The sequence below is a fragment of the Eubalaena glacialis genome, chromosome 3, assembly GCF_028564815.1.
Source record: "Eubalaena glacialis isolate mEubGla1 chromosome 3, mEubGla1.1.hap2.+ XY, whole genome shotgun sequence".
In the NCBI taxonomy this organism is placed as follows: domain Eukaryota; kingdom Metazoa; phylum Chordata; class Mammalia; order Artiodactyla; family Balaenidae; genus Eubalaena; species Eubalaena glacialis.
In genome coordinates, this window is record NC_083718.1 from 182,333,219 (window position 1) to 182,354,369 (window position 21,151).

Sequence of the window (21,151 nt, forward strand, 5' to 3'; positions counted from 1 at the left end):
CTGCCACGTTACCCGTACTGACCTCTCTCTTGGCAAGGGGAGTGCCTTTGGCCAAGTCCCCTCTGCCCACTTTAGGAAGTGAATCCCCACCAGCCCCATGGAAAGGGAAAACATAACTCCCTCACCTCTAGCCTCTTTTCCCTCATCATTCCCTGGGATACAACTTGATTCTGCATTTTAATGTAAGATGTCTTTGGTTCCCAGGTGAGGGGAGTTGGGGTCCCCATTATCTCAGCCCCTTCATTCCAGATAGGATCTGATCCAGACCCTGACATAGCCAAAAGCCTCTGGGAGTGGGATCCCTCCCCCCTAAACAAAAGAGCAGCCAGGGATGAACTCTGCCTGCCCAGTGGGACTTATCCAGGATCCTTGCCCAAGTGGCATCAGCTCCAGGGGACTGACGACAATGTTATTGGTAACTCAATATAGTGCGGTGACACCAAATGGCAGCATGTGGAATCTTGCCTCTAGCTAGACTACCAGAAAAAGACATGTCCAGGCAGAAACCTTAGCTCTGCAGCCTTGTCTCAAGCCTGGCTGATGTGGCAATCTGGTTTTTTACCTATGCCTCACCCCCCAGCCAGCTGGGCTCCAGTTCAGCCCTGATTTCTGAGAAAGCAAAGGCCTGGTCTCCAGCTAGTCTCTAAGCAAACTACCCAGTTCAGTTTGCTTTTGCCTCAGCCCCTCACGGTCTGCAAGCTAAGGCCCACTTTATCACAGTCATGGGTAAACCCCATGATGACCCTTTAAGGACAGTCTCTGACTGGCATTCTAGGGCCCTACTCATAGGCTTCTCTGCCACTGAAGTGTTAAAAGATACCTTTAAAAGGACTGCTTTGTTTTCCTCCCAATGGCAATTCCTGGCACATAGTCAGTGCTCAGCAAATATGTTTTGAATAAAACAATGAAACGCCTGTTCGGCTAGGCAATGGAAGCAGAAATAGCCCAATCAGATGAGGTAATAATAGCCACCATTTCTCAAACACTGACTACCTGCCAGGCACCTGCCAGGTTGAACTATATGAAATGCCATTTTTAAAGGTCACAAGGGTCAAATAGAGATGATTTCATAGGGTTCAGCCTAATAGTTTACATTCATCATCTCATCTAATTCTCACAACAAAGCTATGAGAATTATCCCCACTTTATAGATGAGGAAACTGAGGCTCAGAGAGGAAGTGACTTGCTCCAGTTTACACAGCAGGAAGCAGCAGAACCTGGATTTGTACCCAAGTGGTCTGATTCCAGAGCTCACCCGCTGAACCCCTGCTCTTGACTACCTCATCTTAGGAACAACTTTCTAACCCAAGTTCAATGAGTCATCATTCTTTTCTTCATAAATGTTGCCTCTGCACTGGTCATTTTTTAGCATACTAGATGAACTATTTCGAATCTTATAACGAGAACACCTGCTACCTGCAAGCAAGTGTCTGGAGATTATAGGATTCCTATAAACCCTTCAGAGGCAATAGAGCCCAAAGTGAAATAACTTCTACATAATACAGAATATGCTCTCAAGTCTTCCACTCGGAGTCAGATGGCATCTCAAAATCATGAAATGTAAATCATATTCATTCAACCACCCATTCATTCTTTTTTGTGAATATTACTGTAAGCATCTATTGTGTGTAAAACTAGAGTGATCGTATAATTTTTCATCTAAACCAGAATGAAAGGGGGCACTACTAATAATTCTACCAGTTTAACAGATGAAAACTGGAACCATCCTGAGCCAACCAGGATGTCTCTTCTCCCTGAAAACCCTGTGTCTGAGACATGATCTCATTCCTCAAGGAACTGAGAGAGTCAGGGAGACAGGAGAACAAAGAGGCAAACAGATGGAATAGACACTTGATAAATATTTGCTGAATGGAGGAATGAATAAGGCACAAAAGCTGTGGAATCATACCTACACGCACGCACACGCATGCACGCACATACACACAATTATTTCCAACTAGGGGAGTGACCAAGGGTGGCCTTGGTGTTCATCTGGGCTAGACTGTTGAATGAACGCAGGAACGCATGACTGGGCAGAGAAGGGAGGAAAGGCTGCCAGGCTGAGCAAGGATACAAAGGGGTGTATGTATATGACAAGCTTGAGAAATGATGATCATAGAGAATGGCAAAGATATGGACTGAAGTCATACTGGAAATACTAGGTTTTGAGCAATGGGAACCCCCTGAAGGTTTGGGGCTGCTGCAGTCACATGACCAATCCTGTATTTTAGAAAGAGGACAGTAACATATATCTCTTTGTTGCTATTAAGAAACTACCTGAGGAGGGATTTCCCTGGTGGCGCAGGTGGTTAAGACTCTGTGCTCCCAATACAGAGGGCCCAGGTTTGATCCCTGGCCAGGGAACTAGATCCCACATGCATGTGCAACTAAGAGTTCGCATGCCACAACTAAGGAGCCTGCCTGCCATAAGTAAATAAATAAAATATTTTTTAAAAATACACATAACATAAAATTTAAAAAAAAAACTACCTGAGGAATGATCAAACCATGGTACATCCCATTTATATATTTTGCAGCATGTAAGATGAAATAGATCTATGTGTACTGACATGGAAAGAGCTCCAAGACAGAGCACTTGATGTTGGTATAAAAAAAAAAGTCAAGCAAAGCCATGGATTTCTGTAGAAACATATATGCGTATACACATGCAAAGAAAAAGGTATGGGAGAAATCCCATGAAACTGACAATAGTAATCACCTCTGGGGAAAGAAGCGTGACCGAGGGGATTTAAAATTTATCTGTGTTGCTTGAAATTTTTACACAGTGAGAATTTAATTACATATGTACTTTTAAATAAGTTTTTAAAGCTGCCTGAAACCCTTGACATCTTATTTATGCTGAAGTCTTTCCATCCTGATTAGTAATAATCTCTTCCTCCTAATAATTCACAGTTCTCTTTTACCTTTTTTCTCCCCCCAGCTGGGCTTCCCACCACCAGTTGAAAATTGATAGCTCCTTACAGATACTAATTCATTTTCTCCTCCTCCCTGTAAGGTGACTATGATTTTTTCCCCCATTTTACACAATAGGAAACTAAGGCACAGAGAGGTTAAGTAACTTGCTGAAGGTCACGTAATAAATGGCTATCCTCTCTCCGCCCCGGGTCGCCGCAGCCTCAGCCGCTTTCGGGCCTAGCAGCCTGAAGAAAAAAAAAAGGATTAAAAAAAAAAAAAACCAGAAATGCTTTAAAATCTTAAAAAAAGGACTTCCCTGGTGGCACAGTGGTTAAGAATCCGCCTTTCAATGCAGGGGACACGGGTTCGAGCCCTGGTCTGGGAAGATCCCACATGCCGCGGAGCAACTAAGCCCGTGCGCCACAACTACTGAGCCTGCGCTCTAGAGCCAGCGAGCCACAACTACTGAGCCCGTGTGCCACAACTACTGAAGCCCGTGCGCCTAGAGCCCGTGCTCCACAACAAGAGAAGCCACCACAATGAGAAGCCCACGCGCCGCAACCAGAGAAGCCCGCGCGCAGCTACAAAGACCCACCACAGCCAAAAATAAATAAATAAAAAATTTGTTTTAATCTTAAAAGAAAAGAAAGAAAGGGAAAAAAGGAGCGAATCCTCCTGGGAGGACCCGCGGGGCAGTCACTTTTGCACGCTTCCGGCCTACCCGCCGCCGCCGCCGCACCTAGGCGTCCGTCGGTCCCCGTCCGTCGGTGCAGTGGTGAGCCGCTCGCGCGCCCGTGTTCACGCGCCTCCGCCCGCCGCCCCGCTGCGCAGCGTGGCAGCCCCGTGCCTGCCGCCCTCGCCCCCGGCGCGCCGGCCTCCGCGCTCCACGTGTCCGCGCAGCCCTTCTCCCACCCAGCGAGGCAGGCGGCTGCGCGCTCCGGCCACCCCGGGCTTGCCGAGTGGGCACCGACAAGTATTTGGTTTCCCTCCTCCCCGGGCTGCTGTAATCTTAAACCGCCGGGAGCCCGAGGCCTATATATAGAGAAACGCACGTTCCAGAGGCCGCCCTGGGCACCACGGGGTTGCCTCTGGAAGAATTTTTGTAATTTGGAGGGCAGTACCCGTTTTAATTTTTTTCATTTTTTGAAATTGGGAGCTTCCAGACCAGGACAGCTGAAAATTACAAACTCCCAGGGAGGGCCATATTGTTTTTGAGAGCCTTTTTAAATTTATTTATTTATTTATTTTTAACTGTGTTGGGTCTTCGTTTCTGCGCGAGGGCTTTCTCTAGTTGCGGAGAGCGGGGGCCACTCTTCATTGCGGTGCGCGGGCCTCTCACTATCAGGGCCTCTCTTGCTGCGGAGCACAGGCTCCAGACGCGCAGGCTCAGTAGTTGTGACTCACAGGCCCAGCCGCTCTGCGGCATGTAGGACCCTCCCAGACCAGGGCTCGAACCTGTGTGCCCTGCATTGGCAGGCAGATTCTCAACCACTGCGCCACCAGGGAAGCCCTGTTTTTGAGAGCCTTTTGTCTGCGGTCTGGCAGTCTCGTCCGAGCCGTCCCCGAACTCCTCTCCGGCCCTCCCCTCGGAGCCGACTCCAGCTTCTCTGAGCTTCACTGCCACCTGTGAGCTGCGGCACCGGCCACGGCTCGGAGGGGAGCCCCCTTTGTCCTTTGTGGTCCCTCTAAGAAGTCCTCCTGGCGGGGCTCAGGGTGGTGGGGAGATGAACGCTGCGGCCAGCAGCTACCCCATGGCCTCCCTGTACGTGGGTGACCTGTACTCGGACGTCACCAAGGCCATGCTAAACGAAAAGTTCTGTCCTGCAGGGCCTGTGCTGTCCATCTGGGTCTGCCGCGATATGCTCACCCGCCACTCCCTGGGTTATGCCTACATCAACTTCCAGCAGACAGCTTTCGTGGAGCGGGCCTTGGATACCATGGACTTTGATGTGATTAAGGGAAAGCCAATCCATATCATGTGGGCTCAGAGGGATCCCTCTTTGAGAAAAGTTGGTGTGGGAAATACCTTCATCAAGGACCTGGACAAATCTATAGATAACAAGGCACTGTATGATACTTTTTCTGCTTTTGGAAACATTCCGTCCTGCAAGGTGGTGTGTGATGAGAACGGCTCTAAGAGTTATGCCTTTGTCCACTTTGAGACCCAGGAGGCTGCCGACAAGGTCATCGAGAGGATGAACGGCATGCTCCTCAATGACCGCAGAGTGTTTGTGGGCAGATTCAAGTATCGAAAAGAGAGGGAAGCTGAGCTTGGAGCCAAAGCCAAGGAATTCACCAATGTTTATATCAAAAACTTTGGGGAAGAGGTGGATGATGAGAGTCTGAAAGAGCTATTCAGCCAGTTTGTTAAGACTCTTAAGTGTCAAGGTGATGAGAGATCCTAGTGGGAAATCCAAACGCTTTGGCTTTGTGAGTTACAAAAAACACGAGGATGCCAATAAGGCTGTGGAAGAGATGAATGGAAAAGAAATCAGTGGGAAAGTCATTTTCGTCGGCCATGCACAGAAGAAAGTGGAACGGCAGGCCGAGTTAAAGAGAAAATTTGAACAGCTGAAACAGGAGAGAATTAGTCGCTATCAGGGGGTGAATCTCTACAGTAAGAACTTGGATGACACCATTGATGATGAGAAGTTAAGGAAAAAGTTCTCTCCTTTTGCATCAATCAGCAGTGCTAAGGTGATGCTGGAGGATGGGAGAAGCAAAGGGTTTGCCTTTGTCTGCTTCTCATCCCCTGAAGAGGCAACCAAAGCAGTCACGGAGATGAACGGACGCATCATGGGCTTCAAGCCACTGTATGTCGCCCTGGCCCAGAGAAAGGAAGAGAGAAAGGCTCAGCTGACCAACCAGTATATGCAGCGGGTGGCCAGGATGAGAGCAGTCCCCGCCAATGCCATCTTAAATCATTTCCAGCAGCTGGGGGCTACTTTGTGCCAGCAGTTGCACAGGCCCAGGGAAGACCTCCGTATTACCTAACCAGTTAGCACAGATGAGGCCTAATCCACGCTGCAGCAAGGGGGGAGACCTCAAGGCTTCCAAGGAATGCCAAGTGCTATACGCCAGTCTGGGTCTCGTCCAGCTCTTCGCCATCTGGCTCCAACTGGTAATGCTCTGGCCTCTCGCGGCCTCCCTACTACCGCTCAGAGAGTCGGATCTGAGTGCCCAGACCGCTTGGCTATGGACTTTGGTGGGGCTGGTGCCGCCCAGCAAGGGCTGACTGACAGCTGCCAGTCTGGAGGTGTTTCCGCAGCTGTGCAGAACCTAGCGCCTCGTGCTGCTGTTGCTGTCACTGCTCCTCGGGCTGTTGCACCTTACAAATACGCCTCCAGTGTCCGCAGCCCTCACCCTGCCATCCGGCCCCTGCAGGCACCCCAGCCTGCGGTCCATGTGCAGGGGCAGGAGCCGCTGACCGCCGCCATGCTGGCCGCAGCACCCCCCAGGAACAGAAGCAGATGCTGGGTGAACGTTTGTTCCTGCTCATCCAGACGATGCACTCAAACCTGGCCGGGAAGATTACGGGGATGCTGCTGGAGATTGACAGCTCGGAGCTGCTGCACATGCTGGAGTCCCCCGAGTCTCTCCGCTCCCACGTGGATGAAGCTGTGGCGGTCCTACAGGCTCATCATGCCAAGAAAGAAGGTGCCCAGAAGGTGAGCGCTGTCGCTGCTGCTACCTCTTAGACAAGGACAAAACGATTCACAAGCCAAACAAGCCCTCATGGAATTCAGTTCAAGGTTTGAAGACTTCCTAGCTTGTCCTATGGACCTCTACACCAAGAACCACAAATTGCAAATTTAATAGGTCATTTTGTATCAAAAGGTCAATTATGACGTGCCTAGAATTTTTCAATTAAAAGAATATATTCTCTGGATTCTGATATGGCCCAGACAGTGTTAACTTTTTTTTCTCTGTTGTGAGTTTTGATTTTTTTTCCGCCCAGAAATTGGTTTTATTTGATGTACCCAAGTCTTAAGTTTCTCAATAAAGAAAAAAAATCTCCATAATAAATAAATAAATAAAAAAAAATAAATGGCTGATATAACAGGATCTGAACCGCCCAAAGGACTGCATACTTAACCATTCCATCTCCCTGCCTCTCTGGAAAGTCAACTTGCTTTGAATATTCTGCATCCCTCTGACTTCTTTTGCTTTCACTGAGTCGATATCTAGCCATTACAAATGAAATTTACCACCATTCTCTTTTTGCATTTCGTTTACATGGTTCTGTCTCTGATACAAAGGGGTGTTCAAAATTCAGATTCAGCTGGAAAGGGAGTTTTATCACATACTGTGTTTAAAAAGCACACACCCACACACATGAGAGGACCAAATTAACTGCTAATTTGAGAGTATGCTGGTGATGTGGCAGGCAGATGAGAGCGAGACAGAGGTTAGCAGTGTGGGTGAGCTCTAATTTGTGTGTGTGTGTGGTGCTATAGGGTCCACCAACGTGACAGTCCCCAGAAGGCCTTAGGCCACTTGCTAAGTCCCAGCAGCTGAGCTGACTTCAGCTGTGTGAAACGCAGCCCCATCTGGAATGGGGGTGGCTTGTGACTTTTTTGCTCCGGGAGTTCATAGAGACTGCTCATGAAATTGGAGAGGTCTGTAGCATATGATTGTCCCCATCCCACTCAGACAGAATATTTTGAGAAGTCTAATTATATAGTGAGGGTGGAAGGGAGATGGTTTAGATAAGCCCTTTCTAAGGGCAGGTTGGAAAGGGCTGGTAGGGAGCCCTGGGCAGTTCTGTGAGGCAGGGGCGCCCTCTGCAGGTAAACCAGAGGGGCTGCAACCACTGTGTTCCCATGGGCCTTGGGGCATGTCCATAGCCCAGCCATCCCCCTAACGGAAGATGCTCACCTCCTAGGTGTGTGACTTAGGGTGAGTTGTTGACCCTCTCTGAGGCTCAGTTGCCTCAACTGTAAAGGACAAAAACCCCTACCTCGTGAAGTTGCTGTAATGATCAGAGAGAGAAAATGCACCCAAACTGCTCTGCAGAGGGCCTGGTACACAGTAAGTCTTCCAAATGTGGCAGCTACTACCAGCAGAGGCAGTAGCAGCAACAGCCCCATTACCACTGTCACTGGCATCTTGAACAATAGTAAAGATGACGACGGAGTGATCTAGCAGAGGGAGAAGGGCTTCTCTGAGAGCAAGCACAGGCAGGGCTGGGGCAGGGGCTGGAGGAAATCGGGGCCAGGCAGCCCGAAAGCATTTTGATTTACCAACTATGTCTATTCCAATTCTGGGAGACAGTTTTCGCCTCCTCTTCTCCCTAGAGCCCCACGGTGCCGAATTACTCTGCTCCCTGGAAGCAAAATACCCCAGGCAGAGAGCTGGGATATACTTGGAGGAGCCCAGATGTTTGCAAATCTCACAGTGGTGGTGGACCTCCTCACACTGATCCACAGAAGGGACTCTTTCCACAGCTGAAGGGAAGGAAGGAGTCCCTTCTGTCTAACTTTGTCTCCTACCGTGACTCAGCCCCTAGCCTCTCTGTAAGGGTGTCCTGCTTTCCCCCTCCCTCCACCTCCCCACCTCCCCCCACCCCCCATAGATCAGAGGGCTGGACCAGGTGGAGGCCTGGGCTGTGATCACCACCATCCTTTCCTCCACCATTCCTGCCCACCCAGGCTCACTCCTTCCTTCACTCTGGTCCCTGCAAAAGCACCCAACCCTCTTGACGTATCCTAAAAGGTCTCTAATGCTAACTACAGGGAAACAAACGGGTTAGCAAGACGAAGATAAGATGGAGAAGTTACTGAAAATAAGTAAAGGAAGAGTAGTCTCTGGTCTTCACCGGGACAAAAAGGAACCAGGGTGATTGCTCCCAGTTCCCCTGACTGACTCAGTTCTCTGGTTTTTCTTGGAGAATACTTCCTTTACTTAAAATTTTGATGTTTTGCTCATCATGAATTTTTTTGCATTTTTTAATAGTGCACTAAAATATTACTTATCTTAATGAACCGAGTATTTTGACCACCTTAAATTCCATGCACTCACCTTGCGCTAGTCCTGGCCCAGAGATTAAAGCTGCCTGGGTCTCCACCGGGCTCCCTTCTCCCCACACAACCCACCCTTAACCCCATCTCTCTTTTCACCTTCTACAAGGAACAGGGACAGCTTATTCTTTGTTTTTATTGACTCCTTCCTTCAACCAATACTGACTACATACCTACTATGTGCTAGGTCCCAAGACAGGCACTTTGGAGACAAAGACGAATTTGTTCATTCATTAAATGTTTTTTGGCCACCTTCTCGGTGTCCGGTCACTGTGCCAAGCTCTGGGGACACAACAGTGAACAAGATAGACATAGTTCTTGACCTCTGGTGTGAGAAGTTCAGACGATAAATATATTCATAAAGAATTAAAAACAAACTTGCAGATAGCAGTAAGTTCTACAAGGAAAATAAAGTGAATAGGCCATGCCCTCAAAATGCCCACAGTCTGGGGAGACAGACATATAAATGGGTAACTGTTAAACCAGGTGTTATGTACATGGATGGCAGATGCAGAGTATGTTTTGATGGAGGTGGTCAAGAGGTGATTTCCTAGGGAGGAGAAAGTTGGAGCTGAATCTTAAATGGTGAGGAATTGGCCACGTGGAAAAGGAGGAAATGGCACCCCAGATCCCAATATGGAAGTGAGCAAAGGCTTGGAGGTGAGGAACAAGGAGGGGAACAGAGCTGGTTTTATCACAGGGAGAGATGAGACAGGAGGGGCCAGTCTTGGAGGCCACTGGGACCCCAGATGGAAATGCTTCGAAGACGGCTGGAAACAAGAGAGGGTCAGCCAGAGAGATGGAAGACGATGGCCCATTAGTTGAAGGCAAATAAAATTCTGAATTTTGGATGAGAAGGCCCCTGAGTCCCAGCACAGTGATCTATTGGGGTGGAGTGAGTTTTTCTCAGAGACAAAAATCTCCCAGGCTATAAAATCATCAGGTATTTCCCCCCTAAATTCAACCTTCCTTAGCCCTCTGCCTGGAGGGAATCCAGTCTGGTTGCCCTAAATCACAAGACACTCAAAACAGAGTTGAGTGTACAAATGACAATTGATTCTATGCTTTTTGGTTTTAATTTTTAATTTCCAGCCCTTGGAGAAGAAAGAGTTCCTGAAGCAAGATCCCCACCCATAATTGTTCAGCTTTCTCGTTATCCAAAGACTGAAATCTGTAAAATGGAATTAGTTATGCCAACCCCAAAAAAAGTTGTTATGACGACTAAAGGAGACTGCTTATGTAAACACATTTGTGAGTGATGAAGCTCAGAATAAACATAAAGCCTCTAGCTAACCGGCGAAAAGCAGTACTTCACTAGCTAGACAAGTGGAAACAAACCAAATAACTTTGGGTCTTATCACAGACACCTTGGGAAGATACGTCAGGAGCAGGCCGTGAAAATCTCTAAGTCCTCCTGTAGCTGTGCCTTTCTGGAATCCCAAAGTTCAGGGCGGAGGTACAGCTGCCCAGGAATTTATTTCTCCATAAATCTGAGCTCCCCAAATCCCCATGAAGCCGAGGAATGATGTGACTGCAGGACGCGAGGGCCCATTGGCACCAAGAGCACCTCCATAAATCAAGGTCTCACTCCCGCTGGCCTCAGACTGCTTTTTCCAAGGTGACTGGACAAAGTAAAAGAGTAGTCACTAACCTAGGAGTGGCATCTGCCTTTGAGAAGAAAGAACCCTGCAAGTGCCTACAGGACCAATTCTCTAGAAACACATCCCTCAGAAGCAGGGGTCATTCTTCCTTCATCTCAGAAGGTAATGCAACCAGGAGGACTTCAAGGGAGAGTGATAATCTTCCCATGAGTTCATCCAATTTGGGTAGCCCCTTGAGGCAGACTTGGAGGAGCCCTATTCCAGTGCAGGGTCAGCCCCAGTGAAAAGTCAAGGTGACCACAGCCCTGTCACCAGTTACCCCTAGGGCAGCCGCCCAAGGCAGCCCCCCAAGGCAGCCATGTGACTCACAGAATCTTAAATCAGCTGGCACAACACCCTGATGATACAGGCAAGGGAACTATAGGCCAGAGATGGGGAGGGACTAGTCCAAGGTCACACAGTCTCCAGGGGAAGATTCAAGGTTAGACCCAGGGGTCCTGGCTGTTTCTTGTGGCCTCACTACACACCTCCTCTAATGAGACCACATGGCAGTTCTAGCCCAGGACTCCAGAAACTAAGCCTCATCCACCAATTCATTTGGCCACCTTAATTTCTCCAGTAGCATCTAAATTATGTGAGTGTGGAAGCCAAAGAATATAAAAAGGTGCCTTTCACAAGGGTAGGGTATTAAGAAGTACAAACTACTAAGAAAAATAAACAAGCTACAAGGATATATAGTACAATACAGGGAATATACCCAATATTTTATAATAACTATAAATGGAGCATAACCTTTAAATTTTGTGAATCACGTCATACACCTGAAACTTATATAATATTATACATAAACTATAACCTCAATTTTTTTTTGTCTTTTGGCCATGCCACGCAGCTTGCAGGATCTCAGTTCCCTGATCAGGGACTGAACCCTGGCCTCCACAGTGAAAGTGCTGAATCCTAACCACTAGGCCACCAGGGAACTCCCTCAATGTTTTAAAAAGGTGCCTTTCAGGGACTTCCCTGGTGGTCCAGTGGTTAAGACTTCACGCTCCCAATGCAGGGGGCCCAGGTTTGATCCCTGGTCAGGAAACTAGATCCTGCATGCCGCAACTAAAGATCTCCCGTGCGGCAAAGAAGATCCTGCATGCGGCAATGAAGATCCCATGTGCCACAACTAAGACCCGACGCAGCCAAATAAATTAAAATAAATATTTTAAAAATATATATAAAAAAATAAAAAGGTGCCTTTCTTGGACTTCCCTGGTGGCGCAGTGGTTAAGACTCCACCTGCCAATGCAGGGGACACAGGTTCGAGCGCTGGTCCGGGAAGATCCCACATGCTGTGGAGCAACTTAGCCCGTATGCCACAACTACTGAGCCTGCGCTCTAGAGCCCGCGAGCCACAACTACCGAAGCCTGCGTGCCTAGAGCTCATACTCCGCAACAAGAGAAGCCACCGCAATGAGAAGCCTGCGCACCGCAACGAAACGTAGCCCCCGCTCGCCGCAACTAGAGAAAGCCTGCACGCAGCAACGAAGACCCAACGCAGCCAAAAATAAAACATAAATAAATAAGTTTATTAAATAAATAAATAAAATAAAAATAAAAACCTGCCTTTCATATGTCAAAAACAAGTGGGCAGAGAAGGAAAAACATCATCCTGGGAAACACAGGTACCTGCAAAGTTAGCTAACTACATAAACTGCGGGAGGTGACTGAAGAGACCATGTGACTTGGAAGACAGAGGCCACACCTGCCCAAGGTAATCAAGCCCCCAGAGTTGTTACCAACCAGTGTTCTTGGCCTCCTTAATCAATAGAAATTGATAAAAGGCCAGACAAGAAATTCAGGCAAGGCTTTATTGGGGTTCCTGCTGCAGCATGGGGGAGCGAGAACAAGTAACAGTTTCCCTTGGTGGCTCCCTGAGGAGGGGTGAGCTGGGTAGGGGTGTGTCCAGGGGTCAGGCCGGAGGGGTGGCTTAGGGGGTCTGCCCTCCACTTTGGTGGTGGTGTGTGCAGGGGGCATGCGCGGTACCCTGCTTTTGCTCCTGGCTCTTCAGAAGTGGCAGTTGGGTTTTTGGTCTTTTTGTATCTTGTTGTCCATAATTTGCCCAAACTGCACATGAATGCAGTTATTTTTAGTCCCTTATAGTTTCTTTATATTTTGTTGCTCCAGGAGCCGTTTGTCCAGGTGCAAGCACTGCAGAAAATGGTCTCAGGTCCCAGGTCCCAGGTCTGAGATGACCTAAGCAGGGGTCTGGAAAAAGCAGCTGAGATGACTGAAATGGAGCCTTAAAACACACTCACACAACCTACTGTATAGCACAGGGAACTCTACTCAGTGCTCTGCGGTGATCTAAATGGGAAGGAAATATAAAAAAAGAGTGGCTATATATATACGTATAACTGATTCGCTTTGCTGCACAGCAGAAACTAACACAACATTGTAAACCAACTATACTCCAATAAAAAGTAATTTAAAAAAAACACACTCACACACACAACACTTTCATAGGACTGTTGTGGGGATTATGTAAGATGATGGATCATAACGTCTGGTACATAGCAGGTGTTCAAGAAATGGTTTCTGACACTAAATGGCTAAGCCATGAAGGGCCTGGTTCCCTTCTCGTCCCTCTTTTACAGAACAGAGCTTACTGTATTGCAATTGTCCAGTTGCTTGCCTATTTGAGAGTAAATTCAGTGAGGGCGGCAACCATGCCTGGCTTGTTCACTCATTGTAGCACCCCAGCTCCTGGCACATAATAGGTGCTCCATGCAGATTTTTGAACAAACGAAGGAACGAACAAACAAATGAATTGAGGCAGGAGATAGATGGGCCCCAGGCTGAACAGTTTCTCCCCTGTGGACAGAAACTCCATAATCGCAGAAACTCCATAAAAACAGGATGATGGAGGAGTTGGGCCCTGCCCAGATAAGAGATAAAAGACCACCTATTCCTCATTCTTAGAATCAGGGAGACCTCCTTGACTACACATGTGCAGAAAGGCTCCTTGGAGGTCAAAAAGGGAGGAGGGGGGCGCCACCTCATAGTAAGTGATGTCAAGTACCCATAGGCCTCTTCACTAGAATCCATCTTGGCTAAGAGATGTGCACGCACACAGGGGAGGACCCTGAGATACACCAAATACCGACTCAGAACCAGGCAAAGCAAGATGACTGGTCAAAGGAAACCCGGAAGAAATGCCCCATAAAAGTGATTCAAACCAAAAGGGTGTGACTCTCTCTATGAGTCCGCCCGTGTGTCTATCCACACGTACTGTACTCTTTTTTTTCTCCTAATAAACACTTTACTTGTTTCACTACTTTCCGTCTTTGTGGGAATTCTTTTTCTGCAAAGCTGAAGAACCAAGGCCTTTCCACTGACCAGTGGTCTAGTGGCTAGTTTTCATGCTCTCACCGCTGCGACCTAACCTCAATCACTGGCCAGGAACTGAAACCCTCTTTCAAGCCGCTGCAAGGCGGAGGCCACCCGAGATCAGAATGAATGAATGAATGAATGACACTTCTGCCAGTCATCTTTGAAGTCCCCTCGGTTCATTCACCAACCCTCCTGATTAGCCCGCGACTGAGGGGTTTCTCAGGATGTGCGAGTGCTGAAACCTGGACAGTCTCAGGCAAACCGCACTGTGTCTGACAGAACTCAGCGACAGAGTTGAGTGACGTGATTGATTGATAAATTTTCAGGAAGAAAGGGGTTAAAATCGGGATAAGACTTGGATCAGATGGCTCCGCCCCATCATGCTCTTTGTCCCACCCCTTTCCACTGCCCTCCCTCTCAGACTCCGCCCCCTTCCTTGGGGAAGGTCACCTTCCAACGCGGGAAGCCAAGTGGGCATGCGCTGAGCCCACCGCAACTGCGCACGCTCTTGTTGGCTTTCTCCTCCTTCCCTCCTCCCACTCGGAAAACCGGAAGCCGCCTCCCACTCGGTGGCTCCTGCGCGGCTAGCGGGTCCTCGGTGGATCCTGGCTCGGTGCCGCGGTGCTCGGCGGGACGCCGGCGGAGAGTGACATCGGGGTTAAGGGGTGGGGCTCGACGTCAGGATCCAAGATGGCGGCGGTGGTCGCAGTCTCCTTGAGTCGCCGGTTCCCGGCCACAACCCTTGGCAGAGCCTGCCTGCAGGTGAGCTTCGGCTGTGGGGTGGGAAGGGCAGGGATGAAAGTCACGGAGATGGCTTGCAGTTGAGGGGGCGGCGGAGGAGATTGAGGGGAGCACAGGGCCAGGCCTCAGGGACGAGGATACCAGCTCCCGCTTGCTCAGGGCTCTCATTTTGGACGGGAGCATACCTGCTGGTTATCTTTCTGCACCTCTCTGCAGCCTGTGAGTTGGTCTGGGCGGAGAGGATTTTTTTAGACATAAGAATAAAAAAGAAGTTCAGAGAGGGGACTTGAATTGCCCAAGGTCACATGGCGAGCGAGTGACGACTGACTTGGAAGCAGAATTCGAATCCAAACATTTGAACGCCAAGCCTTTTTTCTGCCACCAAACCATCCCCTCTGAGAAAGACAGAACCGCCGGAGCGTGAAGGATGGGACTGGGAGGCGAGGCACTCCTCCGGGGTGCAAGGTTGAGGGCTCAGTAACGAGGGGAATGGAGAAACGGAGGAAAATCCACTCAGCCCCCTGAGGATCTGGGTTCCTTAAAGCAGCGTCATCCTCTCCGTATCCCTGTCTGTAAAGGACGTATCGTAATACCGACAGAGTTTGGGCTTGGATCACAGGTACAGAGCTTGGCGCTGCTCTTATTTATATTATTCCGGGTGCATTGATATGTTTCCTCCACGCCCCTTGTATTGTCAGGAAACTACACACTTCTGATCTGCCTTCTCTAAATGGGAACAGGTAGACGGGGAAGGGAAACTGCCATTGCAATCTGTGTATATCAGGGACTGAGGTATTACAAATCCCTTTCAAATCTTTTTTCCTCCTCTGAGCTCCTGAAAAAAACCCTGTAAGGTGGGTGAGCAGGAATTCTAACCTCCTTTTTAGAGATTTGAAAACTGAGGCCCCCAGAAAGAAGATTTTTTTACTTGCTCAAAAATATCACAGCCAAGAACCAGTTGATCCAGGACCTAAACTCAGTGTTTTGAACATAATGTGTGAAAAACTCCTAGCACAGATCTGGGCACATGGTAGGTGTACAAGAAATATTCGGTCCTCTCCTCTTCTTGCACTCCCATGAGAATACGTCTCATTTTAAGTAACTGCTCTGGCTACACAGCACAGTGTGTATGGCCCATCTTCTAATGCTAGCTCTTTCCAATATGCTATACGTGAACTTAGACAAGTCATTTTACAGTCTTTCTGAGAAGGAGGGATGAGAAAGAGGACTGCCTACCAGAGCCTCAAGCTGGTGCCCTCTGAATGTTAAATTGGTGATTGATAACGACATTGTTTACCAGTTCCTTTTATAGCTGCTGAGCAAGCAATTAAGTTGTGAGAGCCCCACCAATGAGAGTGAGTTCTAAAGCTCAGGTCCCTCTTCCAAGCATGAATTATAGAAAAGGCTGGTTTCATAGGTCAGTGTTGTAATTCCAGGTGAGGCCATTGTAGGGTCTCCTGAGGGCAGAGAAAATAGAAGATTCCCCCACACATGCACCCCCTTGTAGGAATATGCATTCAGACCCACAAAAGCCACCTAAAAAGTAATGAGCTCGGTGTATTAGCTCTGGGTACATTCAGGTTCCTAGGAGTCTAGGACACAGTAGGATTTCTCTTCTGAATTCCTTTTATTTAGTTTGCACCACTGAACCACAGTTCTGCCTGTAAGTATTTAACTGTAATGTATTAACTGTTGTTTGTGTTGTTGCCTCATTTCGTCCTCTAGACTCTGTATTCCTTGAAGGCAATTACCACCTACTTTCAGTGGTGTGTATCATTGCTCCTAGCACTGGCAGGGCTTAGGATACCTATCTGCCAATCAGAATAATACAAGAACTGATACGGTTGCCAATACTGAAAAGCAGAACTTATTTTCTGAGCCATGCTAGAAACTTGGCCCTCTAGTTAATCCTATGAGGTAGATTTTAATACTCCCAACCTTCTTACAAAAGAGGAAATAAAATCAGAAAGGTTAAGTAATTTGCCAAAGAACATCCAGCTACTAAGTGGTAGAGCTTGGATTTGGACGCATGCCACTCACACATCTAGCTCCAAGCCTGCTCCTTAAGGAAGCTTTCCTAGGGACATAACAAGCTGCCTTCAGCATGATCCAGAATTCACCCTTCTCATCCTCCGTCCGGATTCAGTCCAGTTGTTGATGATCTTGCTTCTTCCCTTAAATTATAAACTGTGGGTTTCATCTTATCCAAGATTTCCTACAAAGGTGCGCTAAGCCTTGAATACTCACTAGTTTTGTAGATTGAGGTAGAAATGCTTTTGAAGGACCCCACGCCCGCCCCCGCCACCTTGGTCATGGGTTTGTGGTATAAATTTCTGGACAGGCTACAAAGAAAAAAAAAACCTCAAATTTTTGCCCACCTCCCCACTTCCTCCTGTATATCCTCCTTTTCTGCCTGTTACTGTGGGACAATCGGCAGCACTCCAGTGGCTGCCCTTCACTCGTGCTCTCTGTCCCACTGCTTATTCAAAGATAGCTCTCCAGGGCTTCCCTGGCGGCTCAGTGGTTAAGAATCTCCTGCCAGTGCAAGGGACATGGGTTCGAGCCCTGGCCCGGGAAGATCCCATATGCCGCGGAGCAACTAAGCCTGTGCGCCACAACTACTGAGCCCACGTGCCACAACTACTGAAGCCTGCGCGCCTAGAGCCCATGCTCTGCAGCAAGAGAAGCCACGACAGTGAGAAGCCCATGCACTGCAATGAGGAGTAGCCCCAGGGCTTCCCTGGTGGCGCAGTGGTTGAGAATCTGCCTGCCAGTGCAGGGGACACGGGTTCGAGCCCTGGTCTGGGAGGATCCCACATGCCGCAGAGCGACTAGGCCCGTGAGCCACAATTGCTGAGCCTGCGCGTCTGGAGCCTGTGCTCCACAACAAGAGTGGCCGCAATAGTGAGAGGCCCGCGCACCGCGATGAAGAGTGGCCCCCACTTGCCGCAACTAGAGAAAACCCTCGCACAGAAACGAAGACCCAACACAGCCATAAATAAATTAAATAAATAAATAAATACATAAATACATACATACATACATACATACATACATACATAAATAAATAAAATTAAAAAAAAAAAAAAAGATAGCTCTCCATGAGAATTCCCTGGCAGTCCAGTGGTTAAGACTCCACGCTTCCATTGCAGGGGGCTTGGGTTCAATCCCTGGTCAGGGAACTAAGACCCCGCAAGATGCATATGGGAAAAAAAAAAGGCAAAGATAGCTCTCCAGAAAGTCTCCCCTCTCCCCTGCCTTATCAGATATTCCTTCTCTGTTGGATCAGCAGCAGTAGCACACAAGCATGGTGTAATTTCTTCCGTCTTAAAAAAATTTTTTTAAAAAGCTGGATCCAGCCACCACCCCAGTTCTCCACTCATCTTTATAGAAAAATGTCTCAAGAGGTGTCTAAACTCGCTGACCACATTTCATCTCCCCACATCTTCCCATGAACCTATTCCAGTCAGACTTTTCACGCTTACCACTTCACAGAAAGTACTTGGGTCAGGGCCACCAGTGACCTTGGCTCTGTTAAATCCAACGTCAGTCCTCAGTTCTCATGGTACTTTGCTCTCTGAAGCATATTGTTCATTCCCTCCTCAAAACACTTTTTTTGGCCTGACTCCCAGGACATCCCAGGCTTCAGGTTTTCCCTCTTGCACGTTGGCAGTTCTTTCTGTCTCCCTTTGCTGATTTCTCCTTTTTGCCCCAAACTCTAAATGCTGTGGCTCAGTCCTTAGGCCTCGTCTTTATAGACACTCCTTTGGGCTTTAGATACCTCCTAAATTTATGTCTCCAGCCCAGACTTCACCCCAAATCTTCAGAGTCAGATGGCCACCCAACTATATTCTCAAAATCTCCTCGTGGGTATTTAATAAACTTTGCTTGCCTAAAACCAAAATCCTGCCACTCCCCTGCCACACACACACCAACTTTCCCTCCCATCGCAGTTGATGGCAACTTCATCCTTCACGTGGCGTGGGCCAAAAACTTTGGAGTCATCCTTGCTCTTTGCCTCACTCCCAATCTGTAAGCAAATCTGTCAGTTCCTTCTTAAAGTGTATTTAAAAACTAACCGCTTTTCACCATTTCCACAGCCACCAGCCTCATTCAAGCCATCATCATCTCTTAGCTGATCATCGCAGTTACTTCCTGCTTTTCTTGCTTTCATCTTTGCACCTCTACAGTTGGTTCTCAGAACAGGAGACAACATGATCCTTTCAAAACTTGTCTTTGTCACTGCTCAAAACCTTCCAGTAATTTCCCATCTTACTCGGGGTAGAAGCAAAAGTCCTTCCAAGGCCCTGCGTGGTCTGGTTCTTCCATTAACATCCTGATTTCCTCTCCTGTTCCTGTCCCTCTCACTCACTCTATTCTCAGCTACCACCGGCGCCTCGTTTCTCCTCACACACATTCCCACCTGAAGATCTTTGTGCTCCGTGCTCCCTCTGCCTTCTGTGCTCTTCCCCTAGATTTATGTGTGGCTTGCTTACTCACCTCCTTCAGGTCTTTGCTCAAGTGTCAGCTTTTCAGTGAAGTCTTCCCTGGCCACCCCATTCAGAGTTGTTTCCAGGATCCCTATTCCCCTTCTACCCCTCCCTCCACCCCCATCATGGCATTTATCACCACCTGACAAACTATAGGTTTTATTTGTGTGCATCTCCTCCAATCACTGTGTAAGCTGCACAGGACTGGGATGTATGTCTGTTTGGTCCTTGATTCCCCCAAAGCCCAGAACAGTCCCTGGAGCATAGTAGTTGAACAAATAAGTGAATGACTATATCTGGACCAACTACCGCCTAAAATCTTGCTGATTGTATAAGTAGAGTAAAAACTTTTGCTCTATGCATCTTTTGGGGGAAAGGAATTATCTTTTTGTGCTGTTCTGTTTTGGATTTGCATTTTCACCACTATATAGCGGCTAAAAGGTTGGACTTTGGAGTCAGATGACCTATGTTTGAATCCTGGCTCTTTTGTTATATGACCTTTTTCTCATTTTTTAATTAAGAATAAAAAACTTTCCTCGTAGAGATGTTGTAAAGATTAGACATAATTTAGTACGACATCTGGCACGTGGTAAGGGCTGAGTGATGAAAGCTATTATTATTACTTCTGCATACACCTACAGAACAAATTTTTAGATTTCTTTGTTTGGGGAATGTTTTTTAATCACAGCTCCCATAATCCTGTGGATTAACTCTTAGTTCAGCCCTCAAGATGAACAAAGTTCCATCACTTTTAGAACCACAACCTGCCCTGGCCATTTTGATTTCAGTATCTTCTCACTTCATTCCTGTTAGCCCCCCCTTACCCCACCAAATGTTGTATAAAATACGTTGTATAAAAAACTCAAAATGAATTTAAATTAGTTGTTTTGGAAAAAAATTAGTGACACTTTGGGGTACCCCAAAACTTATGTTGGGCTTTATCGCCTTCAGATACTCTGTTGTGTGGGGGATTTTTTGTTCGTTTGTTTTAATTTTTTTTTTTTGGCTGCATTGGGTCTTCGTTGCTGAACGCAGGCTTTCTCTAGTTGTGGCAAGCGGGGGCTACTCTTTATAGCGGTGCGCGGGCTTCTCAGGGCTTATCATTGCGGTGGCTTCTCTTATTGCGGAGCATGGGCTCTAGGTGCACGGGCTTGTTGTGGCTCACGGGCTCAGTAGTTGTGGCTCGCGGGCTGTAGAACGCAGGCTCAGTAGTTGTGGCTCACGGGCCTAGTTGCTCCGCGGCATGTGGGATCTTCCCAGACCAGGGCTCGAACCTGTGTCCCCTGCATTGGCAGGCAGATTCTTAACCACTGCGCCACCAGGGAAGTCCCTGTATATTTTTTAAAAGCATTTTATCCCTCTCCCCCTACTACTGCCTCAGGCATAGCAGCCGCCCACTCTGGGAAACAGTTTAGCAGTTTCTTAAAAAGTTAAACATATAACTACCATACAACCCAGCAATTACACTCCTGGGCATTTATCCCAGAGAAATGGAGACTCATGTTCACACAGAAACTTGTCCACAAATGTTCATTAAACTTTATTCATAATAGTCCCAAACCTGGAAACAACCTGCATATCCTTCAGTGGGTGAATGGCTTAACAAACTGAGGTGCATCAGACCATGCAACACTACTTGGTAATAAAAAGAAATGACTGTTGAGGCACACAGCCTGGCTGAGTCTCTAGAGAGTTACGCTGAATGGAAAAAAAGCCAGTCTCCCAAAATTCCATATGAGATGATTACATTATATAACATGCTTAAAATGACAAAATTACAGAAATGTAACAGATTAGTGATTGCTGGGGGTGAAGGAGTAGGAATGGGAGGCCTGAGGGGCATGGCTATGGCTGTAAAAGAGCGGATCTTTGTGGGGATGGAAATAATATTCTGTACCTGGACTATATCAGTGGTAATATTCTGGTTATGATATTGTGCTGTAGTTTTGTACAGTGTTACCACTGGGGGAAATTGAGTGAAGAGTACATGGGATCTCAGTAT

At 47.7% G+C, this 21,151-nt stretch overlaps 1 protein-coding gene and 1 pseudogene across 1 annotated transcript in view; both read left to right on the plus strand.

The window, feature by feature from the left end:
• The first annotated feature begins 4,640 nt into the window (after window positions 1–4,640).
• On the plus strand, window positions 4,641–6,614 carry LOC133088924 (polyadenylate-binding protein 4-like; annotated as a pseudogene).
• Window positions 6,615–14,471: 7,857 nt separating this feature from the next.
• Window positions 14,472–21,151, plus strand: part of SDHB (succinate dehydrogenase complex iron sulfur subunit B) — a 35,789-nt gene continuing 29,109 nt past the window's right edge. The window contains exon 1 of the mRNA XM_061184864.1: window positions 14,472–14,680. Within this exon, the coding sequence (XP_061040847.1) occupies window positions 14,609–14,680 (72 nt within the window). The 5' untranslated portion in view covers window positions 14,472–14,608. The remainder of the gene's footprint in view (window positions 14,681–21,151) is intronic.